Source organism: Patiria miniata, unplaced genomic scaffold (assembly GCF_015706575.1).
Source record: "Patiria miniata isolate m_02_andy unplaced genomic scaffold, ASM1570657v1 HiC_scaffold_24, whole genome shotgun sequence".
NCBI lineage: Eukaryota > Metazoa > Echinodermata > Asteroidea > Valvatida > Asterinidae > Patiria > Patiria miniata.
Genome location: NW_024037063.1, coordinates 708,304 through 735,502, shown reverse-complemented (window position 1 = coordinate 735,502; position 27,199 = coordinate 708,304). Strand labels below are relative to the sequence as shown.

The 27,199-nt window shown below is 39.8% G+C and overlaps 1 protein-coding gene across 1 annotated transcript; it reads right to left on the bottom strand.

Moving 5' to 3' along the window:
* Nucleotides 1–355: 355 nt before the first annotated feature.
* On the bottom strand, nucleotides 356–27,199 carry LOC119732229 (phosphatidylinositol 3,4,5-trisphosphate 3-phosphatase and dual-specificity protein phosphatase PTEN-like). The gene is made up of 9 exons (XM_038205664.1): nucleotides 26,653–27,199; nucleotides 9,544–9,628; nucleotides 8,033–8,077; nucleotides 6,891–7,068; nucleotides 5,941–6,048; nucleotides 4,927–5,127; nucleotides 2,186–2,293; nucleotides 1,185–1,391; nucleotides 356–685 (listed from the first exon to the last, which is right to left on the bottom strand). The coding sequence occupies exons 1-9, from the start codon at nucleotides 26,738–26,740 to the stop codon at nucleotides 524–526; spliced, it is 1,182 nt and encodes a 393-aa protein (XP_038061592.1). The 5' UTR covers nucleotides 26,741–27,199; the 3' UTR covers nucleotides 356–523.

Below are 27,199 nucleotides of genomic sequence, written 5' to 3'. Positions count from 1 at the left end.
TCACTCGCAAACAACTCCGATAGACCACAACTATTTCTGAAAAGAACGACACAAAATGCAATGCGCCTGAGGCCAAATAAACAATTTGAAAAATGTAAATCTTGAGAAAAAATTTACCATGATATGACGCCTTACATAACTTACTTCAATTATACAATTACAGGTTTTAGAAAAATGTATCCCAATATCTATAAACTGGCAATATGAAATATGAATTTATTCTGACCCTTAAATAGCTTGAACCTCCAAATATTTAATTGGACAGCGCCCTCTATTGGTCAGATACTGCTTGGATGATGACATTGCATTTTGGAATGATGCTAACATGAAAAAAAAAAAAAAACCAAATAATAAATAAAAAAAATTAAAAAAATTGTACCCTGATGAATACCGTCTCACAGACTCAATCTCTCGCACCATGAGGCCCTCTATTGTCGCAACGATGCGCTCCTCAAACCCTCCTCCAGTTTTGCCTGCCAACTCGAGAGGGGTGGGGGCGACGTCACTTCCTCTAACGGGGCCATCATACGCGGGTGATATCGGCCGGGTTCCACTCGGACTCGGAGTCGGTGTCCGAGATGTCTTCTGTGTCGCTGTGGTCACTTCCCGTGCCCGACGACTGACCGCTGTCGGCCGACGTCCGTCGCGTTTTCTCGCCGGCCACGTCGCTGAATATACACGTTACCTGAGGACAAACGATGAAGGACACATTAAATTTATAATATTTCCATATCACAAAGCTGTGTTAACAGTCTAATCTATATTTCAATTGATATTCACCCACTTTACAGGACAGTACGTTGGGTTAAATGGATTTTTGTATCCATACAAAATCTTCCTCTTTATGTATTGGGGGAATTTTTTTTTACAAGTGACTTAAAACAAACAGTTCTACACTTGCAAAGTAGCCTGATTCTACCTTGGAACAGAAACAAATCAAACCTAGGAATGTATAAGGTTTAAAATTTGGAATTCTGCCAAAATGTTCTGCCGGAAATTTTTTTTGGGTTGGGGTGCCAAAGTTCCCAAGCCTTGTTTTGATTTATCTTGCTGGTAGCGCCCTCTGCCTCCACTGCGGCTTGACCCAGCTTGTTAAGCATTAGAACCAGCTGCATACCATTAGGGGGAACAAAATCAAAATCCACGCTCAGACTAAGATTAGTGGAAGAGTCACCCTGACTCACAATGAAATTTGGAGAGAACGACTTGTTGGTCTTGTCCTTGTTGGCCTTGTCCACTTCGTCTTTCCTCAGCGACAGGACCCTTGTGTAGCGGGAGCTGAGCTGGCTGAGGTCGTCTGGCAGGTACGGTCTCCGCCCGTTGGAGTCCGCCCCCACGTCCTTGCACCTCGGCACGAAGAACGTGTTGAACCAGAAATGGTACAGCTTATCCTGATGCGGGGACAACAAATTGTGGACAATTTTTAAGATTCATTCTTGCTGATCAATACTTCGACTGACTCTGTTGTGACTCTCAATAGGCATAACGTCAAACTAGGTTTTGATTCAAATAGAAAATGTCCTGAAAGAAAGAACACATTTTTTAATTCTAAACGGTATATTTTTCTGGTGTTATCTGGTTATGTGATTAGTTGCCAAAGATTTTAACAAGTCGTAAAATTTGCCTCTTGTATTGAAAAAGTGTCTTCATGCGACATGGGCTCCGTGCACAAGTACCCCCTCAACGGTAAGAAAGGGAGAGTTTGGGGAGACCACTTGGAGAGACATTTGAACGCATTGTCGACGACGTCTAACGCTCACGCAAAGACGTCATGGCTTTGTGCACATTCAGAATTATATTGGGCGTGCGTACTTCGCGCCATACGCGCGTGAAACCACTACGTACATTCAGTGTGTCCCATCCACAGAGCTCCCAGAATTGTTAAAAAGCGCCCTCTGTTGCTTGCGCACAAAGCCCAATGCATGAACCATTTCAGTTCCGAACTTCTGGCAGAAAATCTTTTGGTTCAAGTGTAAGTTACGATCGATCCACTTCCAACTTTTAGCTCTAACTGTCCGAGTTCCTCCAAACACCACCAGAAAATATGCACGGAGAGTTGAGGTTAAAAGACACAAGATACGATACAGTAAAAGAAACTTCACTTTACCGACTTCTCAAGCTGTTGGGGCTAAGTTTAGTAGGAAGACTGATTGAAATGACGGGGGCTGTTTTTTTGGTAATTTACCTTCTTGATCATGTTGTGTCTGTGGTAGAATTCTATCTTGATATCGCCGCAGACTGGCACTGGCTGGGGCAAGGTGAACTCCATGCTCTTGACTCCTCGTTTCACACCCTGACAATAACGGAAACAGAGAAAACAAAATCTTAAGTGTTTTGCTTTCTGTAAAATTAGCATTTCTAAGTGAACGTTTCATTTAAAAAAGTGGGATGCTCCACGGTAACACCAGGCTGTTCCTGGAAAAAGTGAGATGTCAATTTTTTAACGATGCAAATTTTCTTTTTGAAGAAGTCAGTTTTTGAAATTGATTTCAACTGGATGAAGTAAAAAGTAAGTTATATTTTCCAAGTCCACACTCATTGGAGGGGTTATAATTTTGAATCTGATCGTCTTATGATAACGTCACTTATATAGACCTTTGGGGAATGTTGTTAGCTACATTTTGATACCCCGTTTGCTACCAAAGACTGTTAATTCGTCCAACATTGACAACGGTTTATGAAAAATGATGCAGTTTAAAAAAGAAGAAGATGCATTTAAAGAGAGCTTGAGTGGTATTGCTGTATGACAATGTCACACTGCCCAAAACGAACGACAGGGAATACAGACCGCACAGTGCTTGTATGCATGGGAGTACACAAACTGAATTACCCTCACTTTGTTCGGGCACTGCGCAGTCAATAGGGGCCAATTATGGGCATATGTGGTTAAGCTTAGCAATTTCTCCTTGCTTAATCTTTAAATTTGCAACTTTTCAAACTGCATCATTTTTCATAGACCGTTGTCAATCTTGGACGATTTACAGCCTTTGGTAGCAAAATGTACCTAACAAAACTCCCCAAAGGTCTATATAAATGACATAAATGACGTCATCATAAGACGATCAAATTCAAAACTACTGACCCCTCCATTGAGTATGGACTTTCATTTTTTTGCGGCATTTAAGTATTTTGCACATTTTCTAAAACAAATTCTGAAGAAGAAAACATAATTCAAAAGCCAAATATTTTTGTTGAAAAATTCTTGACAGGTCTTCTATTTGAATTTCAAATCTGTGTTAGTACTGCCTTTTCTTATACAGCGAAGATATATCCTATTCAATTTTGTTTTATTATTTCTTGATGCATTAACAAGGCCACCCACACATAGACAAACACAAGTTTGCGGGATTTCAAAATGGAAAGGATATGACCCATGGGGGGCCGCAGCAGATAAGGCTGATTACTACAGACGTAGGTACATGGACCGCATTTCTTCCGACCCAGTTATATCCTTGCGGTGAAGCCCTGTGTGCACACGTGTATCCATTTCAGCGTTGGCCCACGCATGTGTAACCCACACCGGGTTGGCTATCGACGACGAATAATCTCGGGAGATTTTTTTACAAAGTCGGGTCGGGACTACTGGCAAGCACTGCCTATGCATTCACAATTGTGTGGTATTTGCATGAAAGGAGTTAAAAAAAAAAAAAAAAAAAAAAAAAAAATCCCCCCTGATTAAAAGGGATGAACAATTTTCAGAAGGAAATCGGGGACGGTATTTGGAGGTCTTCCCACGCGCGCATTGATTGCCTTTGAGATGGGAATCCTTTGCAGAGCTGCGGTTTAACGCCGGCTATTCCCTCTTCCAGGAATACCGCGAAATTTCAAAGCTTCGCTCTGAGTTTTAAAAATGAAGCAGGAAATGAGGTTTATTCGTTGGCTCTATTTGGTAAAGCAATTTTCCAATAAGGCAAAAAATAAGATGTCAGTTTGCGGTCGGTACAATGCACAAAATCTCTTTTGTGAGTTTGTGAGGGTCTGAAAAGAACCGAGGGAAACTCATAAAGTATCGAACAGTATCCTCTGCCCGTCATCAGTCTTATTGCTCTCTTCACCATTGCAAAACCTTCAAATAAAGCAAAAAGACTTTACTTCTGTTTTGCAACAAAAACAATTTTCAACTAAAGCACTCCTAAATTAAAAAAAAAAAATTCAACCCGGGGTACTGAAAAATCTTTCGTTATCCCACTGACCATGTACGGAAAATGCACTCATTTACGGATGAAAGCGTGGACTATTGTACATATAGAGACTGGCAATGAGGTCACTAGTGCACGTCTATGCGCCCCGAGGGACTGTGAGTGACCAGGAGAGGGTCCTAAGAGGGAAATAGAACCCTCTTCTGGTCACTCACACAGGCCCGAGGGGGGGCAGAAACGTGCACTAGTGACCGAATGATGCCAGTCCATATGTGTTTTATAACTCACCTCTGTCCAAAATCTAAAAGAAATGAAACCTTCCAGGGTTTTATTATTGAACTGTTTTAATTCAACAATTAACTCATAAGCAATACAACTGTAAGCAATTCAACAATTAATGGAACGCTTTTAGTTTCATCTCGGACATCGAGTGAAGAACAATTTTGAAACTCGGTACATGCATAGAGCAACTCATCATGAACATACCCAAGAAATTTCATTATAATCAAGGATATCGCGGAAAAAGTTGAGGGGGGGGGGGGGGGGGGGGGGGGAGGCCGCCCCCCCGGTCCCTGTAGGGTTAAAGGACGCAACTAATCTGTCATCATTCAAACGCCATCTTAAGACTCATCTTCAGTTGAACCACAGTGATGTACATGTACTAGTGACCAGCGCCTTTGAATGGTCCTCCAGATACTGTGCGCCTTATAAATTCTCTGTAATTATTATTATTATTATTATTACAATCTTTTTTGATCGGGACACTACGGATGCCAAAAATACTTACGTCGTAAGTCTGCGAGGTGAAGATCTTGACCTTCTGCTGAAAGACGGTGAAGGATGGGGTGAAGTTCCCCCCACCGATGATCGGTATCGTCTCCAGGTGGATCTTTCTCAGCAGTAACGTGGTGGGCTTGTACTCCAGCTGTTTACCGATGAGTTGGCCGTAGTACTCCACGTACCGCTTCTGCGACGGTATCGTGACGCCCTGCGGAACGTCACCGAAACTCGATATCAGCAATTGATTGAACAGTTCAAATCTGATTTTTTTTTAACTGGGTATATTTTTTACCATATTTGTCTGTGCGAGTGACTGTACCACGTGCAATTTATTCTATGCATGCAATTTATTCTATGCTGTACATTTTCTATTTGAATAATTATGTTGGTCGTTATTTGTTTACCATTATAGAGGATCACGATGAAAATGAGGTGCCAATGGCTTTTTTGGTGTTATCCTCAAAGAAACCTTGGATACGCTAAATGCTTACAGTTTGCTTAGGGAGTTTGTACATGTAACTTGTTGACTTTGTTGCCTTTGTGAAACATCCATTTTTTTTCAGTTAAAAAAATGTTCGATTCTATAAATAGCTTGTCTTGAAACTGAATAACTTGCAATTAATTTACGTGTGACTAAACCTGTGAAGTCCTTTGATTGACTTCTTGGGCCTTGATTTGAATTCACTTACTGCTATGCCCAGTGCAGTTGGCAGAGAATTATCAGACCTTTCAAAACATTTTGAATTTGCCTGAATAAAAGGGTTTTGAAAGGTGTGGAAGTGCTGGAACTTTGAAACTTTTCGAAAGGTTTCGGAAGGTGAAGCAACTCTGTGGGCAAATTCAGTAAGTTGCCTTTCAATACCTTTTCGAAATGAATTGAAAGGTGTGGTAGTGCAGTAACAATAAATTCTGGAGGATTTTAAAAGGTCTTGCATTTTTTGTCCTCCAATTTGCCAGAACCCAGATTTTAGGGGTTTTGAATGGTCAAACCACAGGAGAGTTAATAAACTCTGTCACATACCTTTCCGTTCATTGTCCTAGCCGACGCATAATGCTGGTGGGCCTCCTCGGCCGTTTTGTACAACCCCCGGTGCAGCATGTAAGCACAGATCATTACGCCAGTGCGTCCCTGAACAAAATAAATCAAGTGTCAAAACAAAAAGTTCAATTAATCTTCTACATGACTACATGAGGTCAATCGAATGCAAACTGACGGGAATGTTTCATGTTTTTTGAAAAAGCTTTTATCCTTAAATACATGTAAAATACGGTTTTCACTTTTGTTTTCGTATTTATATCTCATAGTACAAGATTTCTTCTTATGTCCATTTTCATAGAAATTTTTTGTTGTTGGTCACTAAAACTTCACCAAAATAATTAACCAAAATAAATAATATAAAAAATTAAAATCTATCAACCATGGTAAAAAGAAAAAAAATCTTGAGAGAGAATGAAGTCTTTTGAAGAAAACATGGACAGGTATATTATTATCTTAAATCTGAATATTGTTATTAAAAAAAGCCCCAAAAGACTAGCTTCAATTAAGATAACAACCCTTTCCTCAATGTCCATCTACCGGCATTGTATGCTACAAATGTAAAGTAAATGTTGGTGGGTGGGAGTGGGGGTAGGGGTGGTGGTAGGGGTAAAGGTGGGGTGGGGTAGGGATAGGGTAGGATAGGGTAGTATAGGGTAGGGGAGAGGGTAGGGTATGCATTAAGGTAGGGGTAGGGGTGGGGTGGGGGTAGGGGTGGGGTGGGGGCAGGGGTGTGGTGGGGTGGGGGCAGGGCTGGTGGTTGGGGTAGAGGTGGGCGTGGAGGTGGGGGTGGAGGTAGGGATAGGGTAGGATAGGGTAGGGTGAGGGGTGGGGAAGGGGTGGGGTCGGGGTAGGGGTGCGGGTAGGGGTGCAAGTATAGGTGCGGGTAAGGAGTGCGGGTAGTGGTTGTGGAATAAATCAACTTGAAAACTCACCTTGCCCGCTTTGCAGTGTATCGCGGCGACGTTCTTGTCGCTCTCCGAAGCCAGCCATTGGTCCAAGTCCTCGCAGAACGGCTTGATGAGTTCAAATCTGGGCGGGTTGTGATCATCAAACGGGTAGTTGGCCACCCTGTTGCAAAACTTGGACGCATCGTAATTCCTCTCCGAACACCTGTACCAATTTTTTTTATTTGAAAAAGAATATCCGGAACAGTTAGAAAAAAAATGGTGTGATGGCTTTTTTTTTTAGCCATCACACCATTTGCGGGTAATGAAACCAAAACCTCTCCCTCCACCCCAGGGGACAAAAGCAGCCAACCCAGCCAGCTACGTCAATATCGCCATGGCAACTAGTGCGCCGTAGCATCCCCTCCAGGAATAGACACTTGTTGAGATTCTTAAAATAGCTTCAGACAGTGGCAGTATAATTTTTTTTTTTGTGGTCGGGTCGGTCAGAAGCTGAGACACATCAAGTGCCTAAGCCCCCCTGTTATCACTGAGGATGTTTAATCCGTGGAGCTTTATCTCTCCTTGTCTCATTATGTTTCTCTCATCGATTGTCTACTGTCCCCCCCCCCCCACCCGGGGCAATGCCTGGGGATCTCATGCCTACGTCTCCCCTCATTATCTCTAAATTTCCTGTCTTCGTTTCCGAGGAGAAAAAATCACCTAAAACCCACGAGTTCTCCGAGTTCAATCCACCACAGGAAATTTCCATCTTTGCATTGAATACAATGGAAAGTGTTCTGGACAAGTCATTTTTTCAAAAAAAACCAACCAAACCCACTTTTTTTATAAACTTATATTACTTTGCTATAACTGTGTAACATAAAACAAATAGCGTAAATCATCTTTTGAACCTTTAGAGACTGTCAGAGACTGTTAATTTCCTGTGAAACTTTAACATATCGGACCCTTTTTTTCTAGAAAGGACTTTTTTCACAAAAGGATTCTTTGCAACTTGATTCACAGATTTTTTTTTCTTTCAATCACACATGTACATGTACCTTTATCGTCCTTTTAAAACAACCCCCCCCCCCCAAAAGGCCCCCAGCCCTTGCACACTTGCAAATGTGCAATAAGTACAATTAATAAACTTTAGGTTTAACGGAAAAGTTTCAAAAAAATTCACTCACAAATTGTACACTTTGTAGTGTTCCCCGTGCCTTTCCTCCAGAAATCTGTAAATAAAAATAATTTTATTCTAACTATCAAAAAAATAACCAACGATGTTATTTGGCGCGAGTTAGGTTTTTACATATTATTGAAGTCTGCTTTAATTCTCCATATTTACTATTTTACGAGATGAAGTTGATGTTTTTTTTCTGGATTTAACAAGAAGGAAATTTGAAGAAAATTTCCTACCCGTTCGATTTTAAGACTCAGATATTCATGTTCCAGCTTTGCCATCACCAATTATTCGCAATATACAAAATGCAGCTTTTTAATTGGGCATAGATTCCCGTGAAAGACTTCAAGAAAAAAAAAAAAAATTCCACTTCAATAATTAGACGTCACTTCTACGGACGCATACACGCACACAGACAATCTTGTTTCGTAACTGCATGGACTACACACGTGTTGTCCCATGGTATTTATTGGGACCGAAGACGCTATGGGGACAGCAGAAAGTCCCCATAATTCAGTCCTAATTTGCCTAACAATAAGAAAAACCTTCCCCATAATGCAGTGACGGCCCACCCACACGTAAACACATTTCCGGAAGTCTTCAGAAAAGAAACAGAAAAAAAAGCAGAAAAAATGCAGAAAAAAGTTCAGAAAATACAAAAAATCTGCAATTTACTTGTCCAAAACCAACTAACCACAGACCACTTTGGTCACAGGAATAAAAAAAAAGACTGAGGTTTTGCGCATGAATAGGCAAAATCTACTTGTATCAATTCCATTGTATTTTTGCCCTAGTACAGATGCATGTCCATCAAAGAGTCTGACTTTATAAAGCTGACTCATATTACTCTGTGGAATACAAAAGGGGGCAGTCAATGCCCTACCCCCTTGTCACAAAGGTGGTTAAATTCAGTGCATTTTAAAATTACAGGGCGAGTAAAAAAAAAAGAAACCCAAAAGGCAGGACCATTTTTTATTGAAGTTCTGCATGTACATTGTAGCACTTTCAAACTCTAGGATATGAAAGCCCAGACATTAAGCTTTCTTTTGGTACAAGAAACATTCAAATCACTCATGTACTTTTCAAGTTACGGGATTTTTAACACAACCACTGTTTTAAAGTTCTGTCCACGGATCACAAAAAAAAGGTCAGTGTCTCTAAAAAAAAAAAGGTCAGTGTTTCTTCAGTAAAATGAACACAATTCACATAGGGATGAAGGTGAATTGTTTTCATCTTGCTGAAAGAACACTGACATTTTTCTGTGATCCGTGGACAGAACTTTAAGACGGTGGTTGTGTTTAAAATTTTGTAACTTGAAAAGTACATGAGTGATTTGCATGATTCTTGTACTAAAAGAAAGCTTATGAATTGGGCTTTCATATCCTAGATTTTGAAAGTGCTACATGCAGAATTTCACTAAAAAAATGGTCCCGACATTTGGGTTTTCGGGTTTTTTTTTTACTCACCCTGCATACTGTATTGAAGTGCATGTACCGGTACGGCACTGTTTTCACTCACCTGACGATAGTTTCAATGTTGTTTCGGTACACTCCCTCCAGTTTCTCGGCTGGGAAACCCATGGCAATGATGTTGGGGTAGATATCTGTATCACAGGCCGAGTCAAGGAACCAGACTGTCACAAAATGAATCATTTTCTTTTTTTCAAATTTACAATTTTTGTGGCAACAAAAGTTTGTGCCAAGCAAATATGATCTGAGAACCGGTCCCAAGTGGTATACATTGCATGCTGTTCTGGCTGGTAACCTGTTAATATAATTTTCTGTATTAGCAAACTTTGGTTTTTATGCTAATGCTAATTTCCATATTCATGAGCAAAATTGTGATGTCATTCAAGATAGAAACTTCAGTTCCACATCTGCTTCAGCATAAAAAAGGCACCAGAAGTTTAAGGGGGTTGCTGAGGTTATTTGTCTGGTTTCAGTGGTTCATTGTTGTTTCAGTATGACTGTAAGACGAGAAAAACTTTAAGGCAAAAAGGTTTTTAATAAGTAGAATTTTGGGTTTACGATTTGAAGAGAAAAACCCAACTCCGTAGAGTGTGTTCCAAAAGTGACATCGCAGCAACAGCGCCCTCAGTAGTCAGGAAAAGCATGAAACATTTTAAATGTTAAAAAAAATGCACTTTGCAACTTTTTTATTCCAAAAAGGGATGTCTCATACTTTGTTTTTATACATTTCAGAGGAATGAATATATGCTACAAATATGCTCCAGTGTAAAATTCATTTCATGAAAAACTTGTGGTCACAAAAGAAAACTAAGGAAAGTGGATGTGGTTCTCATTTGTAGTAAGTCTAGATGGTTCCTAAAAGTTTGTATACCCAGATCCATGGCAACAAGGGTCGTTATGAAAGATTAAGGGTTATAGTAACAATATGATAAGCCCACGAGTACATTAATCTGCAGACCAGAACTTCCCTTGTCTGTGTCGGTTCCCAACTCCTGAACTCATACATGGAGTTGAAACTGCACGTACGCAGTGCACCGTCTAGTTTACATTTGTGTCAAGTTCTGTAGAAGCAGATACTAGTAGATTAGTCAAGCGGATCCGATTCCCATAAATGTATAACATGAGCATGTACACGTAGGAACATGCTCATTAAATAATAAGCAGAGATCCCCGCCAATAACTTTTGGGCAGGGGACACCAATGGTGATTTGTCCCAGTACGTATAGATTTGACCCCAATGTACCAAGCTTTTCATATTATTTTTTTTTTCAAATGCTTTTATAGCTTACTAGGCTATAGCTTACAGATATTGTTTGTTCACCATTCTTATTTTAAAAATTGTACATTATGAAAAAAAATGAACCTAACTGCGCACATGTACCGGTACATGTATCCATATATTGTCGTCCCCCCCCCCCCCCTCCCCAATGTTGTCAAGAAATCGCCCCTGCTGAATATAATACTCGGTAACTACCAAGCAGTGATTACAGTTGAGTCACTTGAGTTGAGTCCTAGTCTTTGAGTCTAAAAGTCACTTATAATTGAGTCCGAGTCTCGAGTCCATTTCATTTAAGTCTTTTGCAGATGTGACTCAAGTCCCAGTCACTGAAATTGGGATGGGCTTGAGTTTCAGTCCTGGATTTGAGTCCATACTCTCAAACATTGTCCAGGGAACATACATGTACATTGTGCATTGTACATGTACATGTACCGTACATGTACATGTACATGATGTACGTATCCGTATGGTGTACACATATTGTACATGTTGCCTATATAATCGTTTAAAGTAAATTAGAGGACATGACATTTTTATCTCAAGGCAAAATGACAACATACATGTATTGTGTAACATGTTCAAATGTTTTTTTTAGTCTAGAATGTAAAGACTAAAGACTAAAGACTTTCACTCTTTGTCAGCAAAATCTAAAATGTAAGTTGTAAAGTGAACAAGGGATGACAAAAATCCAAAACTTTTTTTGGAACCTGGGTTTCCTACACGCATCAAATAACTATGCTTGAAACAGCTTGAAATTATCTATACATGTACATGATTACACCATAGAGCTAGGACCCATCATACTGGTAAATCGTGCATCACAAATGGAGTTCAGAGATTGAACACAATTCAGGAAAAATTGCTTCCAAGAAACGGAGAACAATGAACACCCTACAGCCACACAATTAATCCCTGACCTTTCACTCCTCCCCCTAAAAAATCTGACACCAGAGTTCTTTTCCATCTCCCAGATCAAGGGGGGGGGGGGGGACCACGTCGCCCTTGAACTGCCAGTATGCATTAGGGAGCTCGGCGGGAAGGCAATGGGGTGGTGATGATAGGTTGGCTGGAGTGGTTTGGTTTTAAGGGTTTTTTTAAGGCGAGGTAGAGGGTACATATAGAAGGAGAAGGAATCTTTTGTGGGTGGAACATTGAGGGGTGGTTCTACAGGTAAAATACACTCAACCCAAAAAAGAAAGTCCCCCCCTTCCAATACTTTTTTGTCTAACTCAAAAACTACTGAGCACCTCTTGCTCAAATAACGACTTATCAGTACAGAATTTCCTCAGCAATCCAGCCATACTCTTTCTTTGGCCCAAAACATAATGAGTACAAATTTATGCAATTTATGACAAATGATACCGAAAACAGTTGCACTTTTGCATACATGTAGGCAAGTTGTGGTTCACACTCACCTTGCACATATACAAAAGTGCAACTTCTGTTTTGTACCATCTGTCATAAATTGCATAATTTTGTACACATTATGTTTTGGGCCAAACAATGAGTATGGCTGGATTGCTAAGGAATTTCTGTACTTATCAGTGGTAATTTGAGCAAGATGTGCCCAGTAGTTTTTGAGTTAGACAAAAAAGTATTAAGGGGGACTTTCTTTTTTTTAGTCGAGTGTAGCAGTACTAATGTACAATGTACCGGTAAAATGGGAATCAGAGTCAGAGAATGAACAAAAAATAATTCCTTGAAAAAAAGAAAAAAAAGCAAGAGAAATCCAGCAAAACTTAATCTAAGAAGAAATGTTTTGATGAGTTTCTAGGAGTGTGCGATTAGGGTTTGTATGGGAATCAGGTACCTGATTGAAAAAAAACCCCATGGGTACATGTACCCTGGAACACATTCAAGAAACATAGCCCTAAAATTCAAATCTCGGAAGTTGCTGTACAGATTGCTCATGAAGGTCCGCACGGTAATATTACCACATCGGTGCGTCAATACAGCAAAGTGCAAGTGTGTACAGACTGAGCTCTTTAACTTCACTGTGTACAGTGAGCTCTTTAACTTCACTCTGTACTGGTAAATTGCATTTTCACAAGCGTCATAAGCGTGAATCTGTTTTGTTTTTCCATGTAGCCTGGCTTTCATTTCGAAGATTCCCCATAAATGACATTCAAAAGCTTTCCTTTTCATATTCTGAGAAGTTGCTGTTAAGTAATATGTAATGTTAATTACAGGGTACTCGATTACATAATCGATACTGTTAAGTAATATGTAATGCTAATTACAGGGTAAAAGTACTCGATTACATAATCGAGAACCTAGTTCCGATGTACAGCCCTATGAGTTTCAATTTTAGGTTTTACCCTTCTCCGACATAAAAGTTACATCTCCAAATGTGCAAAATTCAACAAAACAAGGTTTTGATGACATGCAGCTTTTCACGAAAAATCTAAAAATGTTACATTTTGGAATTGCTTTTGTACCCCCAAAGAGTATGAGAGCTGGGGAGATACTGGTACGTGTACATAAAAATCCCATGCCAGCGCATCATTTTCTTCATTAAAGACATTATTGCCTCATGGTTGAAATTTACTTTGTCTTGCAAGGCATACGACGGCTCCTCCTACACTGACTGGATGAACGTGCGTACAAGTAAATGTGCGTCATGCTGGTACATGTACCTCAACTTCACTTTCATGTATAGAACATGTAAATATTTACATGCACATACTGTATACATGTACATGTAATAGTTTATGTAAACTCTATAGCGTACATGTACCTTTCAAAACCGAGTTATTAACAATGAGATAATTGTTTAAATCTAAACTGATTACAAAATTCCGTGAAGTGCGTCAGTGCAAATTATCATGTCATAAAATATTTTTAAAAATTCAACATTCAGAGGAATATTCACAGAGTACAGTATTACTGTATGTTTCTACTATTTAATAACCAATAATAATAACTTATCAAATTTATATTGCTCTCCCTCCAGTGCCAGCCTGTTCAAGAGTGCATTACTTCATACTCATACATATATTATTAAAGGGAATGTACATCATTGGCTTTTGCTGTAATTTTCAGAAATGAACTATTCGAGGGGTTAGTATAATGGATCAAATATTGTAACACTGACATGTTTTGAAGTTTTGTGTTCGAAAATGCTGGAAAAACCAAGAAAAACAAAAATGTTCAAGTAGTCTGGTTCCTTGACTCCACTAAAGATAAAAAGGATCAATTGATAGATGCCGGAAAATTGTAAGGTAAGGGAACCAGTCTAGCTGGCCTGCACCCGTTCATGAACATGTAACCAATAGCAAACAAAATTTGGACTGAAAAAAGTGTAAAGTTGGAGCAGTAGTTGAAAAATAGTTAGGTTTTTCCAACGGTGGTCGGCCGACCACCGTTGGAATTGTATACAAAACTACAATTTTCTTGAAAATGACTTCACACCAGGTGCCATAATTTTACAGGATGCTTTAGACTGTCATTTACCAACATCCTAGTAGGGTATTTCGTAAAAACTTGGTAGTTTTATTTTTGATGTTTGCAAATGTTGTATATTCCCTTTAAAAACAATAACAATTACTGTACGTAATGGCACAGTTATAATTAGTCATGTACACACTAAAAATACTACAAATCATTTCACCGCGGATGTTTGTCATATCCATGTTGTAGTTGCATTTCTGTTATGTAATGCATGAGCCAGCCTTTAAAATGTGGTTTAAAGGTACCGGTACATGTACATGTACACTTGCTTTTACTGTAATTTTCGAAAATGGGTGGATTTGGGGGGTTTTACAGGAAATATTGTTACACTGGCCTGTTTAAAAGTTTTTGTGTTCACAGATGCTGGGGAAAAAAACCATGAAAAAAAATGCTGTTCTTGTAAGTTGTAGTCTAGTTCCCTGACCCTACTTCAGACAAAACAGAACAATGTATAGACATCAGGGAATTGTCAGGTTAGGGAACCAGGCTTGCAACCATTCACGAATGTGTAACCAATTGCAAACTCAATGTAGACTAAAATTTGGTAAATTGGGGGCAGAAATTGAAAAAAAAAGTTAGTTTTTTCGACCATCATTGGAAATTGATACAAAAATCCCCTTTTTCTTGAAAATTACAGCACACCTGGTGCCAGAATCTCACAGGATGCTTGAAACTATTGTTCACCTACAGTCAAGTCAGGTATTTCATAATGATTTGGTAGTATTGTGTTTTGATGTTTGCAAATGGTGTATCATTGGCTTTCGCTGTAATTTTCAAAAAATAACTAGTTCAGGGGTTATTATAATAGATCAAATATTGTTACACTGACATGTTTGAAGTTTTGTGTCCGAAAATGCTCGAAAAACCAAGAAAAACAAAACTGTTCAAGTAGTCTGGTTCCCTGACTCCACTAAAGATGAAATGGCTCAATTTATAGATGTCGGCAAATTGTAAGGTAAGGGAACCAGTCTAGATGGCCTGCACCCGTTCATGAACATGTAATCAATAGCAAACACAATTTGAACTGAAACAAATGGTAAATATGAAGCAGTAGTTGAACAATAGTTAGGTTTTTCCAACGGTGGTCGGCCGACCACCGTTGGAAATGTATACAAAAATACCATTTTCTTAAAAACGACTTGACACCAGGTGCCATAATTTTACAGAATGCTTGTGACTGTCATTTACCAACATCCTAGTAAGGTATTTCGTTAAAACTTGGTAGTTTTATTTTTAGATGTTTGCAAATGTTGTATATTCCCTTTAACTTCACAAAAAGCATGCACAGAAAAACTTCCAAAGGAGTTTCATGCAAATACAGACTTACAAAAATCGTACATGTCCATCATCTGTCCTCTAGTATCACTTTAATATCCTTTCCTTTTTTTTTTAAACTGTGCCACAATATCCTGTGGCGACTGGTGGTGAAAAGGAAACATAGCTGGGCTCACATGACACCGGCAGATTTCTGGTTTTGATTTAGGGATTCGGTTTCGATGCGAGGTTGGGGTGTGGGGGTTTTGCCTTTCCACGTGCACGTAACTCAATGCCCAGCTGACCCAGTCCAGCGATTTCCATTGGCAGTCTAGTGCTTTCTATGACCAAATTAGACTAGTGGTCTTGTGGGTTTTTTTCATACTGATGATCAATATTAACAAAAAAAATCCCAAATTAGAGTAAGGTAGAGTTTGCAGCTATCCAAAAAGTAAGTTAAGAAATTATTGTTGAAAAGTATACTTGGTTTAAAGGGAAGATACAACATTTGCAAACATCAAAAAACGAAATGATCAAATTATCACAAAACACCTTACTGAATTGTTAGGGACTGACATTCTAAAGCATCCTTTAAAATCGTGGCTCCTGGTGTGCTGACATTTTGAAGAAAAACTGTATTTTTCCAACGCTGGTCAGCCGACCAGCGTTGGAGAAAACTGTTTTTTTTCCAACAACTGTTCCTAATTTTTCATATTGAGTTATTCTGACTTTTCTTTGCAATTGATTACACACCTATGAAGGGGTACAAGCCTGCTAGACTGATTCTCTGACCTTACAATTCTCCAAAGTGAATTAATTGCTCCGTTTCATCTTAAGTGGGGTCAGGGAACCAGACTACAAGAACATGATAGGTTTTCTTGGTTTTTCCACAATCTACAAGCCCAAAACGTGAAACAAGTCAGTTTAACAATATTTTCTATAATATACTAATCCTCCAAATCCATTTGTTTCTGAAAATTGCAGCAAAAGCAAATGTTGTACATTCCCTTTAACTTCACAAAAAGCATGCACAGAAAAACTTCCAAAGGAGTTTCATGCAAATACAGACTTACAAAAATCGTACATGTCCATCATCTGTCCTCTAGTATCACTTTAATATCCTTTCCTTTTTTTTTAAAACTGTGCCACAATATCCTGTGGCGACTGGTGGTGAAAAGGAAACATAGCTGGGCTCACATGACACCGGCAGATTTCTGGTTTTGATTTAGGGATTCGGTTTCGATGCGAGGTTGGGGTGTGGGGGTTTTGCCTTTCCACGTGCACGTAACTCAATGCCCAGCTGACCCAGTCCAGCGATTTCCATTGGCAGTCTAGTGCTTTCTATGACCAAATTAGACTAGTGGTCTTGTGGGTTTTTTTCATACTGATGATCAATATTAACAAAAAAAAATCCCAAATTAGAGTAAGGTAGAGTTTGCAGCTATCCAAAAAGTAAGTTAAGATATTATTGTTGAAAAGCATACTAGGTTTAAAGATAGTAATGGCACTTAACTCTCTGTGAAATGATTCTTTCTGGCATGCTGCCGTTTTGAAGAAAACAATAAAAGTCGGTCATTTCCAAAGACGCATTTTTGGAAATTTCCGTTAGTGATGGTAGTTCATTTATAATTCGGCGAAGCCGTGAATGGGTGCAAGCAAAGGTTGACACAAGGCGCACGCACGCGCGGTTTCTATCATTCGTTGGTTCAGTGCCCGACATCACGTACCGGTAGCTGCAATGGGCTGAATGAGAATGCGTCCGGGACGTTGATTTCAGGCGCAATTCCACACATGACGCGGCAACTTTTGAATTGAAATCGAGATCCTAGAATATTGTTTTCTCGGAATATACAGCATTGACTGAGCTAAAACTCAGGTTAGTTGTGAAGCAACTGTCTTTCAATTTTGAGCACTTTTGTTGCTTCAAAATAATGTTCATAATGTATAAAGAGAATGTTCTTTCTTTGAATGTTTATTTTGACATCTGTCTTGTAAAAACTTTTCCTCCAGTGACATTTTTGAGCTACACCTGTAAATTGCGGTGCTTGCCCTGCAGTCTAGTGGATTTCTACCTGAAACGTGAGCTCCATTGCAGGGTGGTATATTGCTGATAGGAATCTTTCTTGCCCCGTCTTACTTACAGGCACATGTACCTGTGGTTTATTCAACAGTCCTGTGTGACGATGATGTTGCACTATTTAGGTCGACCGCAGGTCACGCAAGACCGGCGCACCTGCAAGCGTGCACAGGCATCAGTGGCATATGATATGACGGTGACGGTCTGAAGCAGATTTAAAGCCGAGTACAGTCAAAATAGAGTAAACTACTGTCTGCCTTGCTTTTACGGGTCATTGTATAAATGCGGGGTCCACTTACAATTTTCCTGTCCCTGTTAAGTCTGACATACATGTACTATGATTTTATAATACTGATGCAGTCGTTCTCCATGAATAGCAAACTACTTACTCAACAAATAAATCATTTGAAGTCATTCTTAATGATATCTGAATGGCTCAGTATGAGAAGTACATGTGCTATCAAGGTAATGGACAGGAAAAATCTCACACTAAATTTCTAGAATGACCCACACTGCAGTTGCATGGCAATTGCCAAAACTTAACGCCCTATGAGGAATTCAAACATGTTGGATTTCTTTGTGTTTTGGCAAAAATGGTGCCTATATGCACTGTACATGGCCTATTCATGTACACGTACAAGATGTGCTAAAATGTAGCCGACTGGGTGTGGTCAAAATATTTTTTAACACTAAAAAAGCTAGACAAAGCTATTCTGGATATAAGTATGTAAAGTACACATTTACATTTGTACGAGGTCACGGTTTTTTGGTTCGGTGGGGAAGGGATAGTCTATGGAATAGCCATTTGCACAGAAGCGTTTATGATATTCGTACAGATTTGGCAATTAATTATGCAAAACAAGACTGCATCATGACCTCCAGATTCTGACCATTCAGCAGGCGCCTTCTATCGGGTCTTCGGTAACCTATTGTTGTATCTCGTTGGACTTAAATTCTAAGGAAAGTCTTAGTGGTGATGTTTAATATTGATATTTCTTTACAATTTGTCCAATTGACATTAATTTCAGAGTTTCATCCCTCTAAATATATAAATTCTACAAGGTAACTTTAACTTCCTCTGGATGTAAATTGAGACGGCTTATAAGATAAAAATAGTATTCAGGTATTTGCTGTAGGATCAAGTGTTTCGATATTTTGTTTATTCTGCACAGCACTCCAAGCGAAACTACAGGCTGCCTGCTACTCTGCCTAGATGCAACATCACCAAATTTGGACTAAATTGGTTTCCAAAAGTATCCATCAAACAAAGAAAAAAAAAAAGAGCAAGCGACAGACGTGCTCAGGAAAGCAACTGAGTGTTCGCCATTCAATGCCACTAATCCAATTTGCGCCGATCAGCGCTGATCAGCGCCTGTGCCCATGTTCCGGACGACACTTGGCTACTCATCCCGCCGTACAAATTCCACCATTTCCTGCATTTCCTGGCCGTGCGGACTTACAAGTGCCAAGTCACCGCTGTGAGTGTGTGCATGTGCATGTGTTCATCTACCCCTGGCGATGATGATGATGACGCCACAATGCTAATTACTTCTCCATATTTGCGCACAAATCACTTCCTCATATGCTGCTGGGGTCTGGTTTATTGCCATGCACTTGGGTTACAGAGGGGTACATGTACCAGGACATATAGTTCATGTAGTAAAAGTAAGGTAAAGGGGACGAACCTGTGTTCACAGGAACGGAGTGCCCATCTCTCTTTCGAAGCGATTGGGCCAGGCTCGGGTCCATGAAATGCTGCTGGGGGGGGGGGGGGGGGGATTGCCACACCTCCTCCACACTTCCTGAAAAATGCCGGCACCCATTTAACACCTGGGTTGATAGGAGTTTTTAAGGTACCGGTAAAGCGCCTTACTCAAGGGCACAACACGCATGGCCACAGCGGGCCATGTGCTCCACCGCTAGACGACACCGTACATGTAGACTGGACTTTAATGTACATTGTACATATGTACATGTACAAGGGACTCTCAACGCACCATATAGATGGTCAAATGTTTTAACTCCAAAATCTAGGGTAATGAAAACTGTTTGTGTTTATATTTTGGCGGTTTCCATGACGCAACAACACATGCTGCCTTTATGTACACGTACAGTTTCCTGTTACATGTGATACACACCCATCACATGTACTGGTATTTCCAATAACAAACTGCAATATTTTAGGGAGATTACTATTTCATGAAAAATCTGGGTTAAGGAAATTTTTTGTGTTTATATTTTGGGGGTTTCCATGACACAACAACACATGCTGCCTTTACGTATACATGAACTTCCTGTATATATGATTACACACCCGCCACGTGTAGTTTCCTATACAACAGACCGCAAGAATTTAGGGAAATTTCTGTTGCCGTATTACAAAACTTCCCAACCTCCAGGGGAAACCACCAGGACTTTCTTACATAGAGCTTAAAGACTGCCGGTATCCGTACCCGTACGTACCTGGACATGTACCGTATGTGACCCAAAGCACACCAGGAAATGAGACTGATGTTGCCAGACCTACCGGTACTTTTGGAGTACTTCAACACTTTGGAAAATTTTAGGGCTGTCCCGAACATGCCGAATACATACGAATATTCGATCATTAAAGGGAATGTACAGTACATCATTGGCTTTCGCTGTAATTTTCAGAAATGAACTTGTTGAGGGGTAGTATAATAGAACAAAATATTGTTACACTGACATGTTTAAAGTTTTGTGACCGAAAATGCTTGAAAAACCAAGAAAAACAAAAATGTTCAAGTAGTCTGGGTCCCTGACTCCACTAAAAATGAAATGGATCATTTTATAGATGCCGGAAAATTGTAAGGTAAGGGAACAAGTCTAGCTGGCCTGCACCCGTTCATGAACATGTAACCAATAGCAAACACAATTGGGACTGAAACAAATGGTAAATGGAGCAGTAGTTGAAAAATGGTTAGGTTTTTCCAACGGTGGTCGGCCGACTGTCATTTACCAACATCCTAGTAAGGTATTTTGTAAAAACTTGGTAGTTTTATTTGTCGATGTTTGCAAATGTTGTATTTTCCCTTTAACGGAATATTCGAATAGCTTATTACCGAAAGAAAAAGAAAGTTCTACGAACGCACACGACTGTGGCGTTATTTCTAATCGTAAAGTTGCACCACTGTTTTATTGTCAGATGCCACCTGTTGTTAACAGTAACTTTTTTTGTCCACAGCAGTTCGCTGTTCTCATCCATTTAGCAGGTTAAAGCCCTTGACAGCACTTCACAAACACGTACTTAAAAAATACTACAGTGGCCCATAACATTGATCGCTGCATGCAAATTTTAAGCGGCGCGCTTTGCTTGCAACTTTTGAGGGCCGCGGCACGCAGTTGCAGCTGGCGCATGTACATTTAAACATGATCGGCAGGTTTCGAATATCTGAATATTCGATCCAGAGCAATTTCGAATAATCGAATACTAAATTATTCAACAGCTTTATCATAATGTAAACAAGGCTATCTTTAATGCACATGGGACTCTCAATGCACAATACTGATGGTCAAATTCTTTTAATGCGAAAATACAACATTTGCAAACATCAAAAAATGAAATGATAAATTATCACGAAATACCTTACTGGATTGTTAAGGAATGACAGTCTGAAGCATCCTCTAAAATCGTTGCTCCTGGTGTGCTGACATTTTCAAGAAAAACTGTATTTTTCCAACGCTGGTCGGCCGACCAGCGTTGGAGAAAACTGGCTTTTTTTCAAAAACTGCTCCTAATTTTTTTATATTTAGTTTTTCCGCATTTTCTTTGCAGTTGATTACACACCTGTGAAGGGGTACAAGCCAGCTAGACCGATTCTCTGAACTTACAATTCCCCAAAGTCTATAATTTGCTCTACAAGAACATGATTGGTTTTCTTGGTTTTTCCAGCATCTACAACCCCAAAACGTGAAACAAGTCAGTTTTACAATATTTGCTATAACATACTAATCCTCCAAATCCATTTATTTCTGAAAATTGCAGCAAAAGCAAATGTTGTACATTCCCTTTAATGCGAAAATCTAGGGTAATGAGTTTTTTTTTGGTGTTTACATTTTGGGGTTCCCATAATGACATACCGGTAACAATACATGGTGCCTTTACGTACATGTACCATGTCACATCCTGCTCCGGTACATGTGATACACACCCATCACATGTATTTCCTACGTACACAAACCGCAAGAATTTAGGGAAATTACTGTAGCCAGATTACAAAACCTCCCACCATTCAGGGGAATCACCAAGCATTAGAGCTTTAGACTACCGGAACAGACATGTACATGTACATGTATGTGCATTGTACATGTACATGTACATGTACATGTATGTGACCAACAATGTGTACAAGTATGTACAATGTACAATTAGACTACCGGACATGTACATGTATGTGAATTTTACATGTACATGTACATGTATGTGACCAACAATGTGTACATGTACAACATGCACATGTACAATGTACGATTCGTGAGTGTGACACCCACCATGAAATGAGTCTAAAGTCGTCAGGCCCACTTTTTTGAATTCTTGTTACTTCAACAAATTTTGCATGTAAATCAATCGAAACTTTAGATTTTTGTGTGTGTGTGTGAAAAGTGTCCCAAGGATAATCGTTAGGGTGTTGAACCGAGTGATGTATCAGTACGAATAGCTGGGTATGCTCTTTTTAAATCATTTTGCATATTGTACGACAATTTATAATTTAAGCAAAATAAACAAATAGGCCTGGTCACAAACCTTAAATGTAACAACACCCAAACTAATTTATTAACCTTCATCTCACAAGGTTTTTTATGTTTTGAAAAGCTTTCCAAAAATTGCAGTTTCAAAAGCTTTCGAAAACTGGTAGTTGCCAAAAATAATTTTTTTTATGTTTTGAAAAGCTTTCAAAACCTTGTGTTTTTCCAAAAATAAACTTCTGTGTTCTATAAAGTAGGTACAGGAAAGCTCCATGCGCACACATTACACACTTCTAAAATTAAAACATGAGTACCTGTTACGTTCTTCCGTGACCCAAACAATTTCATTTACAAAAGGCATGTTGTATGAAAAACAGGTTGCGTGGACCCTCATAAACAATGTGCAATGTGCAATACAGACCTAAATGTGATGTAAGTGTTTTATGTACTGTAAATTTACATCTAGGAGAATTTATCATTCATATATCATCTACTCGAACTGAACAAACCTATCAACAGACATGATGTAAAACCAAAAAAAAATGTTCAGCTGAGGGTAAGGTTTCCAAATTTTGAGACAGGGTATTATTTTTCTTTTTGCCATGGCCAGAATACAAAAACCTTTTTTGAGGTGTAGCGTGATCCGCCTGATCCATTGTAAGGACAGAAGCTTTGTGAGAGTGATATGATTACGCATTTCCTTGTGCGTGGGCAACTGGTCTTTTCACTACTGTAACCACAATAATGGAGGGGGGGGGGAGGGGTGGGGGGGGGGTGCAGGGACAGAAAAATCCCAGCAATGTCTAAGACACGGTTTCCTGGTAATTCAATGAAGACAAGACATTCCAAAAATACACCGTTGTCTGTCCTGACTGTGGTTTGAAGGAGGACGAGCTTCTCAGAAACTTTTGTGAAAGAAAACACACAGAAGATCTGTTGGGTATATACATGTATGCACACTTTCAATTAGAAATTTACAGTTAAGTAAGGCGGACAGGAGGTTGCTGTGCAGAAGACCATGCAGTTAGTAGACTCACCATTTGTTTATTATAGTGCATTTGTAGTGCATTACAAAACCACCCCCAAAATGTGCATTTGGTTATTATTGTTTACGACAAAGACAAAATTGTGAATTCTTCGCACGTATCAAACAAACTCACAGGGATGTCATAAAGGTGTGTGTACATTTTTTTCTTGCATTGTAAATCGGAACATGTGTGAGAAGATACACATGCACTAAACCGAAAACGAAAGGGATATTTATCAAGAAATATCTCAATGAAAACAAGTGGTGTGTAGGCTGGGAACCGGGTACCCTATTGAAATAAAATCCGGGTTTGTATTAAGGGGATTGCATACAGGCGTACTGTACATTTATCATGTACATTTGTACACGTGTATACATGTATTATCATTCCTACCGGTACTAGGAGCTTGGGGGAAGGGACCTTTTCCTCATAAATACAAAATGGGAGGAGTCAATGACCAGCACACCCGACAGTCATTGCGTGCTTAGCGTGAGCAATTTGTAGACTATAGCAAAGGCCTACATGACGTGAGAGTAAATATGCATATTTGCTTCTTATAAGTGCGATTTCAGTTCATTGCATGTTCACTCATTGCATGTTCACTCATGCATGTTCACTCACTTTAGGTGGCGTGTAAGTTGTGGCGTTGCGACTGAAAAATGACTGAGACCTGCAAATCCTGAGTATCTTGGAGCCTGTCACTGCACAAATCGAGGTTGATACAGGACACTATCATGTCAACTTTGTGTTTAAAGTACACACAATGTAAATGAATTGCTATTTTACTCGTGACAGAGAATTTTTAGAGTTGTCGCATGATTTTGAAGAAAGTCGGACAAAACCGTTTTCAAAATGGCGGGCGCAGGTGATTCAACGACTGTTTCATGAACGAACAAAATCACACACAAACAGCTGTCGTAAATGCTGTTATCATCCTCGTCCAAGATGTTTAGATTATATTTAAAACGTTGCACAGCTCCACCAAGTTCTGTGAAATGGAATGTAAGTTTATTGAACAGTTGTACAACAAATTTGTTGCAAAAAGCCTACGCATGGCGTACCTTACGCACTGATTTCATGAAAATCGGCCGCTACCCATTATGGCCGAAATATGGCATACCGTAAATCACAAACTTTAATGTGAGCAACTCGATCTCTGTTCCCAACCCAACGACTAGCCTACACAATGAACACCACTAAATGAATGAAATACCGGTAATTCAAATGACCACAAACCAAAACCCAAAGCATGGATCACTCCACAGTGAGAAAACTGGATGTGCATGGCTACAATAACCCCTCAGGTGGACACATTCCACCGGTATCGCATCCCACTGATTGACAGCAAGCTCCATCCCCAAACCACTACCATCGCCACCATCATAATCATCATCATCACCCCCTGAGGTCACCGACCTCTGCTGACCTTTGCTGACCTCGCCCACCCTTTTCAAGGCAGGGGTGCTTGGGCCCCAACAAAGACAGACACTGTAATATTCTGCATGAATTTTATGCACGTACCCCGATAGTATGCGCAGTTGTTTCTCTATGGATCAAAAGATTTTTCTAAGTACATGCACTTTCGTCTGGGCCAAGTTTTAGGTACTTGTACACGGGAGTATGGGCTCCGTGTACAAGTACCCCCTCAACGGTAAGAAATGGAGAGTTGGGGGAGACCACTGGGAGAGACATTTGAACACATTGTCGCTGACGCCTGATGCACACAGGACGCTATGGCCTTGTGCACATTCACAAAAAAAATAAGTCGTGCGTATTAAACCAGTACGCACACGTGGTGTGTCCCGTCCATGGGGCTCTCGAGTCTGGCAAAAAGCGCCCTCTCTTGTTAGCATGTGCTAACACGTATGGATACTGCAAATCTTTCAACAATCAAAATCTATCTAATAGATGAAAGTTTCAAATAAAATTGCAAGTACCGGTATATTGCAAAAAATGTATATTCGGCCATGCATGTCTAAATTGACAACTTTTCTGCCGTGTCTGCATGCACGATGAACATCATGCAGTTGGTTTTGAAAAATCTACATGCGATACAAAAACTCACATGGATCTCCACAAAATTGTAAATCTATACAGGAAATAAAACCTATATCATTTACCTCTTAAACTTTTATGGATAGCCACCAGGCCGGAAATGTGCAGTGAAGGTACATAACATTGCACTGCATCGTGTAGTTTGCCCGACACTGTCTAATATTACTGTGTAACTTACATGTAGGCCTTTAACCCTAATTCCCTAGGCAGTTTGCTAGGATGCAACCTCAATCCTGTAAAATCCTCCAACTGCCTCCTCATAAAAATTGGATACCCCCTTTATCCTCCAATATCATTTGTCATTTCTTGAATGTGTTCTTTCGAGGGGTGACCACTGGCTCAATCCTTCAAAACAGTGACTTCTTGGAGCAATGTGGAGGTTTTCAAGTATAATCTATGCCTAAATTTTTGCATGGTTGAGCTTAAACATCACAATGTCCGGCCCAAGACCTTGACACAGTGCATCTGCCAAAATCAGTGACACGTTTTTGCCATACGGCCTCAATCCTATGAAATTCTCCACTTATGGAAGGAGGATTTGGGAAGATTTTGGAAGGTTAGGTAAAAGGTCGAGTGGACCATTTGCATGTTGTCCAAAAAGTAGCCAACCAAATTATTGTTGAAACCTTACTTGGTTTAAAGATAGTAATGACAGTATGATGCTGAGCTACCTGTGAAATTATTCTTCTGGCATGCTGTCATTTTTAAACTAACAATAAAAGAAGGTCTTTTCCAAAGATGCGTCAAGCGACACATTTTTAGCAATTTTCGTTTGTTGTTGGTTTGTAATTGGGTGAATCTTTGAATGGGAGCAAGCGTTGACACGACGCACACCCGCGCGCACATAGCTACAATCGGCTGAATGAGAATCACGTCCCGAATGCTGATTTCGGGATTGAGTCACGAGAGGGCGTAATTCAAAATATGACATAGCAACTTTTGAACTGAAAAAGCGAAATCCAGAATGTTGTGTTTTCTTGAAATATACAGCATTCACAGAGCTAAAACTTCTTCAGGTGAGTTGTTATTTAAAGCATGCGTCTTCAGATTTTGAGTAAGTACTTTTGTTGCTTCAAATGAAAAAAAAAATTGCACAAATGACAAATGGTCCATTCTACCTTTTTGTGGATTGTTGAGCGTATCCCTTCACAACACACTAAACATGCTAAAAAATGGTCAATAATCAAAGGCATGTTTTTTAACACAATATCAATAAATCTGGAAATGGAATCACAGTATGAAAACATGTGTCAAATGAAAAACTACTCAGTAAATATTTCAAACATTGTGACTGTGAGAAAAGGATACAGCTCAAGTCCAAATCGAAGTTGCCGTCGACATACCGCCTCTTCTGCTTGCTCACCATCCCACGGATTTTGGCCGCTGCGAGAGACATCTTTGCCACCCTATCGAGGCCCAGAACTGGCCCCACAAACACCGGCAATCAAAAGGTTTGGGTTGATCAGTTGCGTCGACGTAAAGTTCAGCGACAACGAGCGAGAATTTCGAGCCCGACCTGAGCCCAAAAGATACGGAAGTGCCCACACACGGTATACGGTACGGAGTCCCTACTGAGTGCAGTGCACGACTTCGCATGTAGTTTTGTACACACAAAGTTGTAGTGCAAAATCGCCAAGTTAGTTCTCGCTTACTCAACAAACTTCATAAGCTGCTTTTCAACAGGAAAACAAATCACGACTACTCTCAGTGAAGACCAAATTTATCTGACTCTCTATGGCATCCTGACAGTGTGATCTTTCAGTTCTTTGATGTCCATTTAGCAAGGTTAAATATGATGAAAATCACCCACACATTTCGCTCGTCCACTCGCTAATGATGTGTGTGCATGTGCTGC

What these genes read in the sequence shown, in the direction of transcription:
- LOC119732229 (XM_038205664.1), bottom strand. Translation starts at nt 26,740, where the DNA reads ATGTCTCTCGCAGCGGCCAAAATCCGTGGGATGGTGAGCAAGCAGAAG. An exon ending in TCACCTCGCAGACTTACGAC is followed by an intron (nt 2,294 to 4,926) that starts GTAAGTATTTTT and finishes CGTTATTGTCAG; the next exon opens with GGTGTGAAACGAGGAGTCAA. An exon ending in CGTTCTCTCCAAATTTCATT is followed by an intron (nt 686 to 1,184) that starts GTGAGTCAGGGT and finishes GTTTGTCCTCAG; the next exon opens with GTAACGTGTATATTCAGCGA.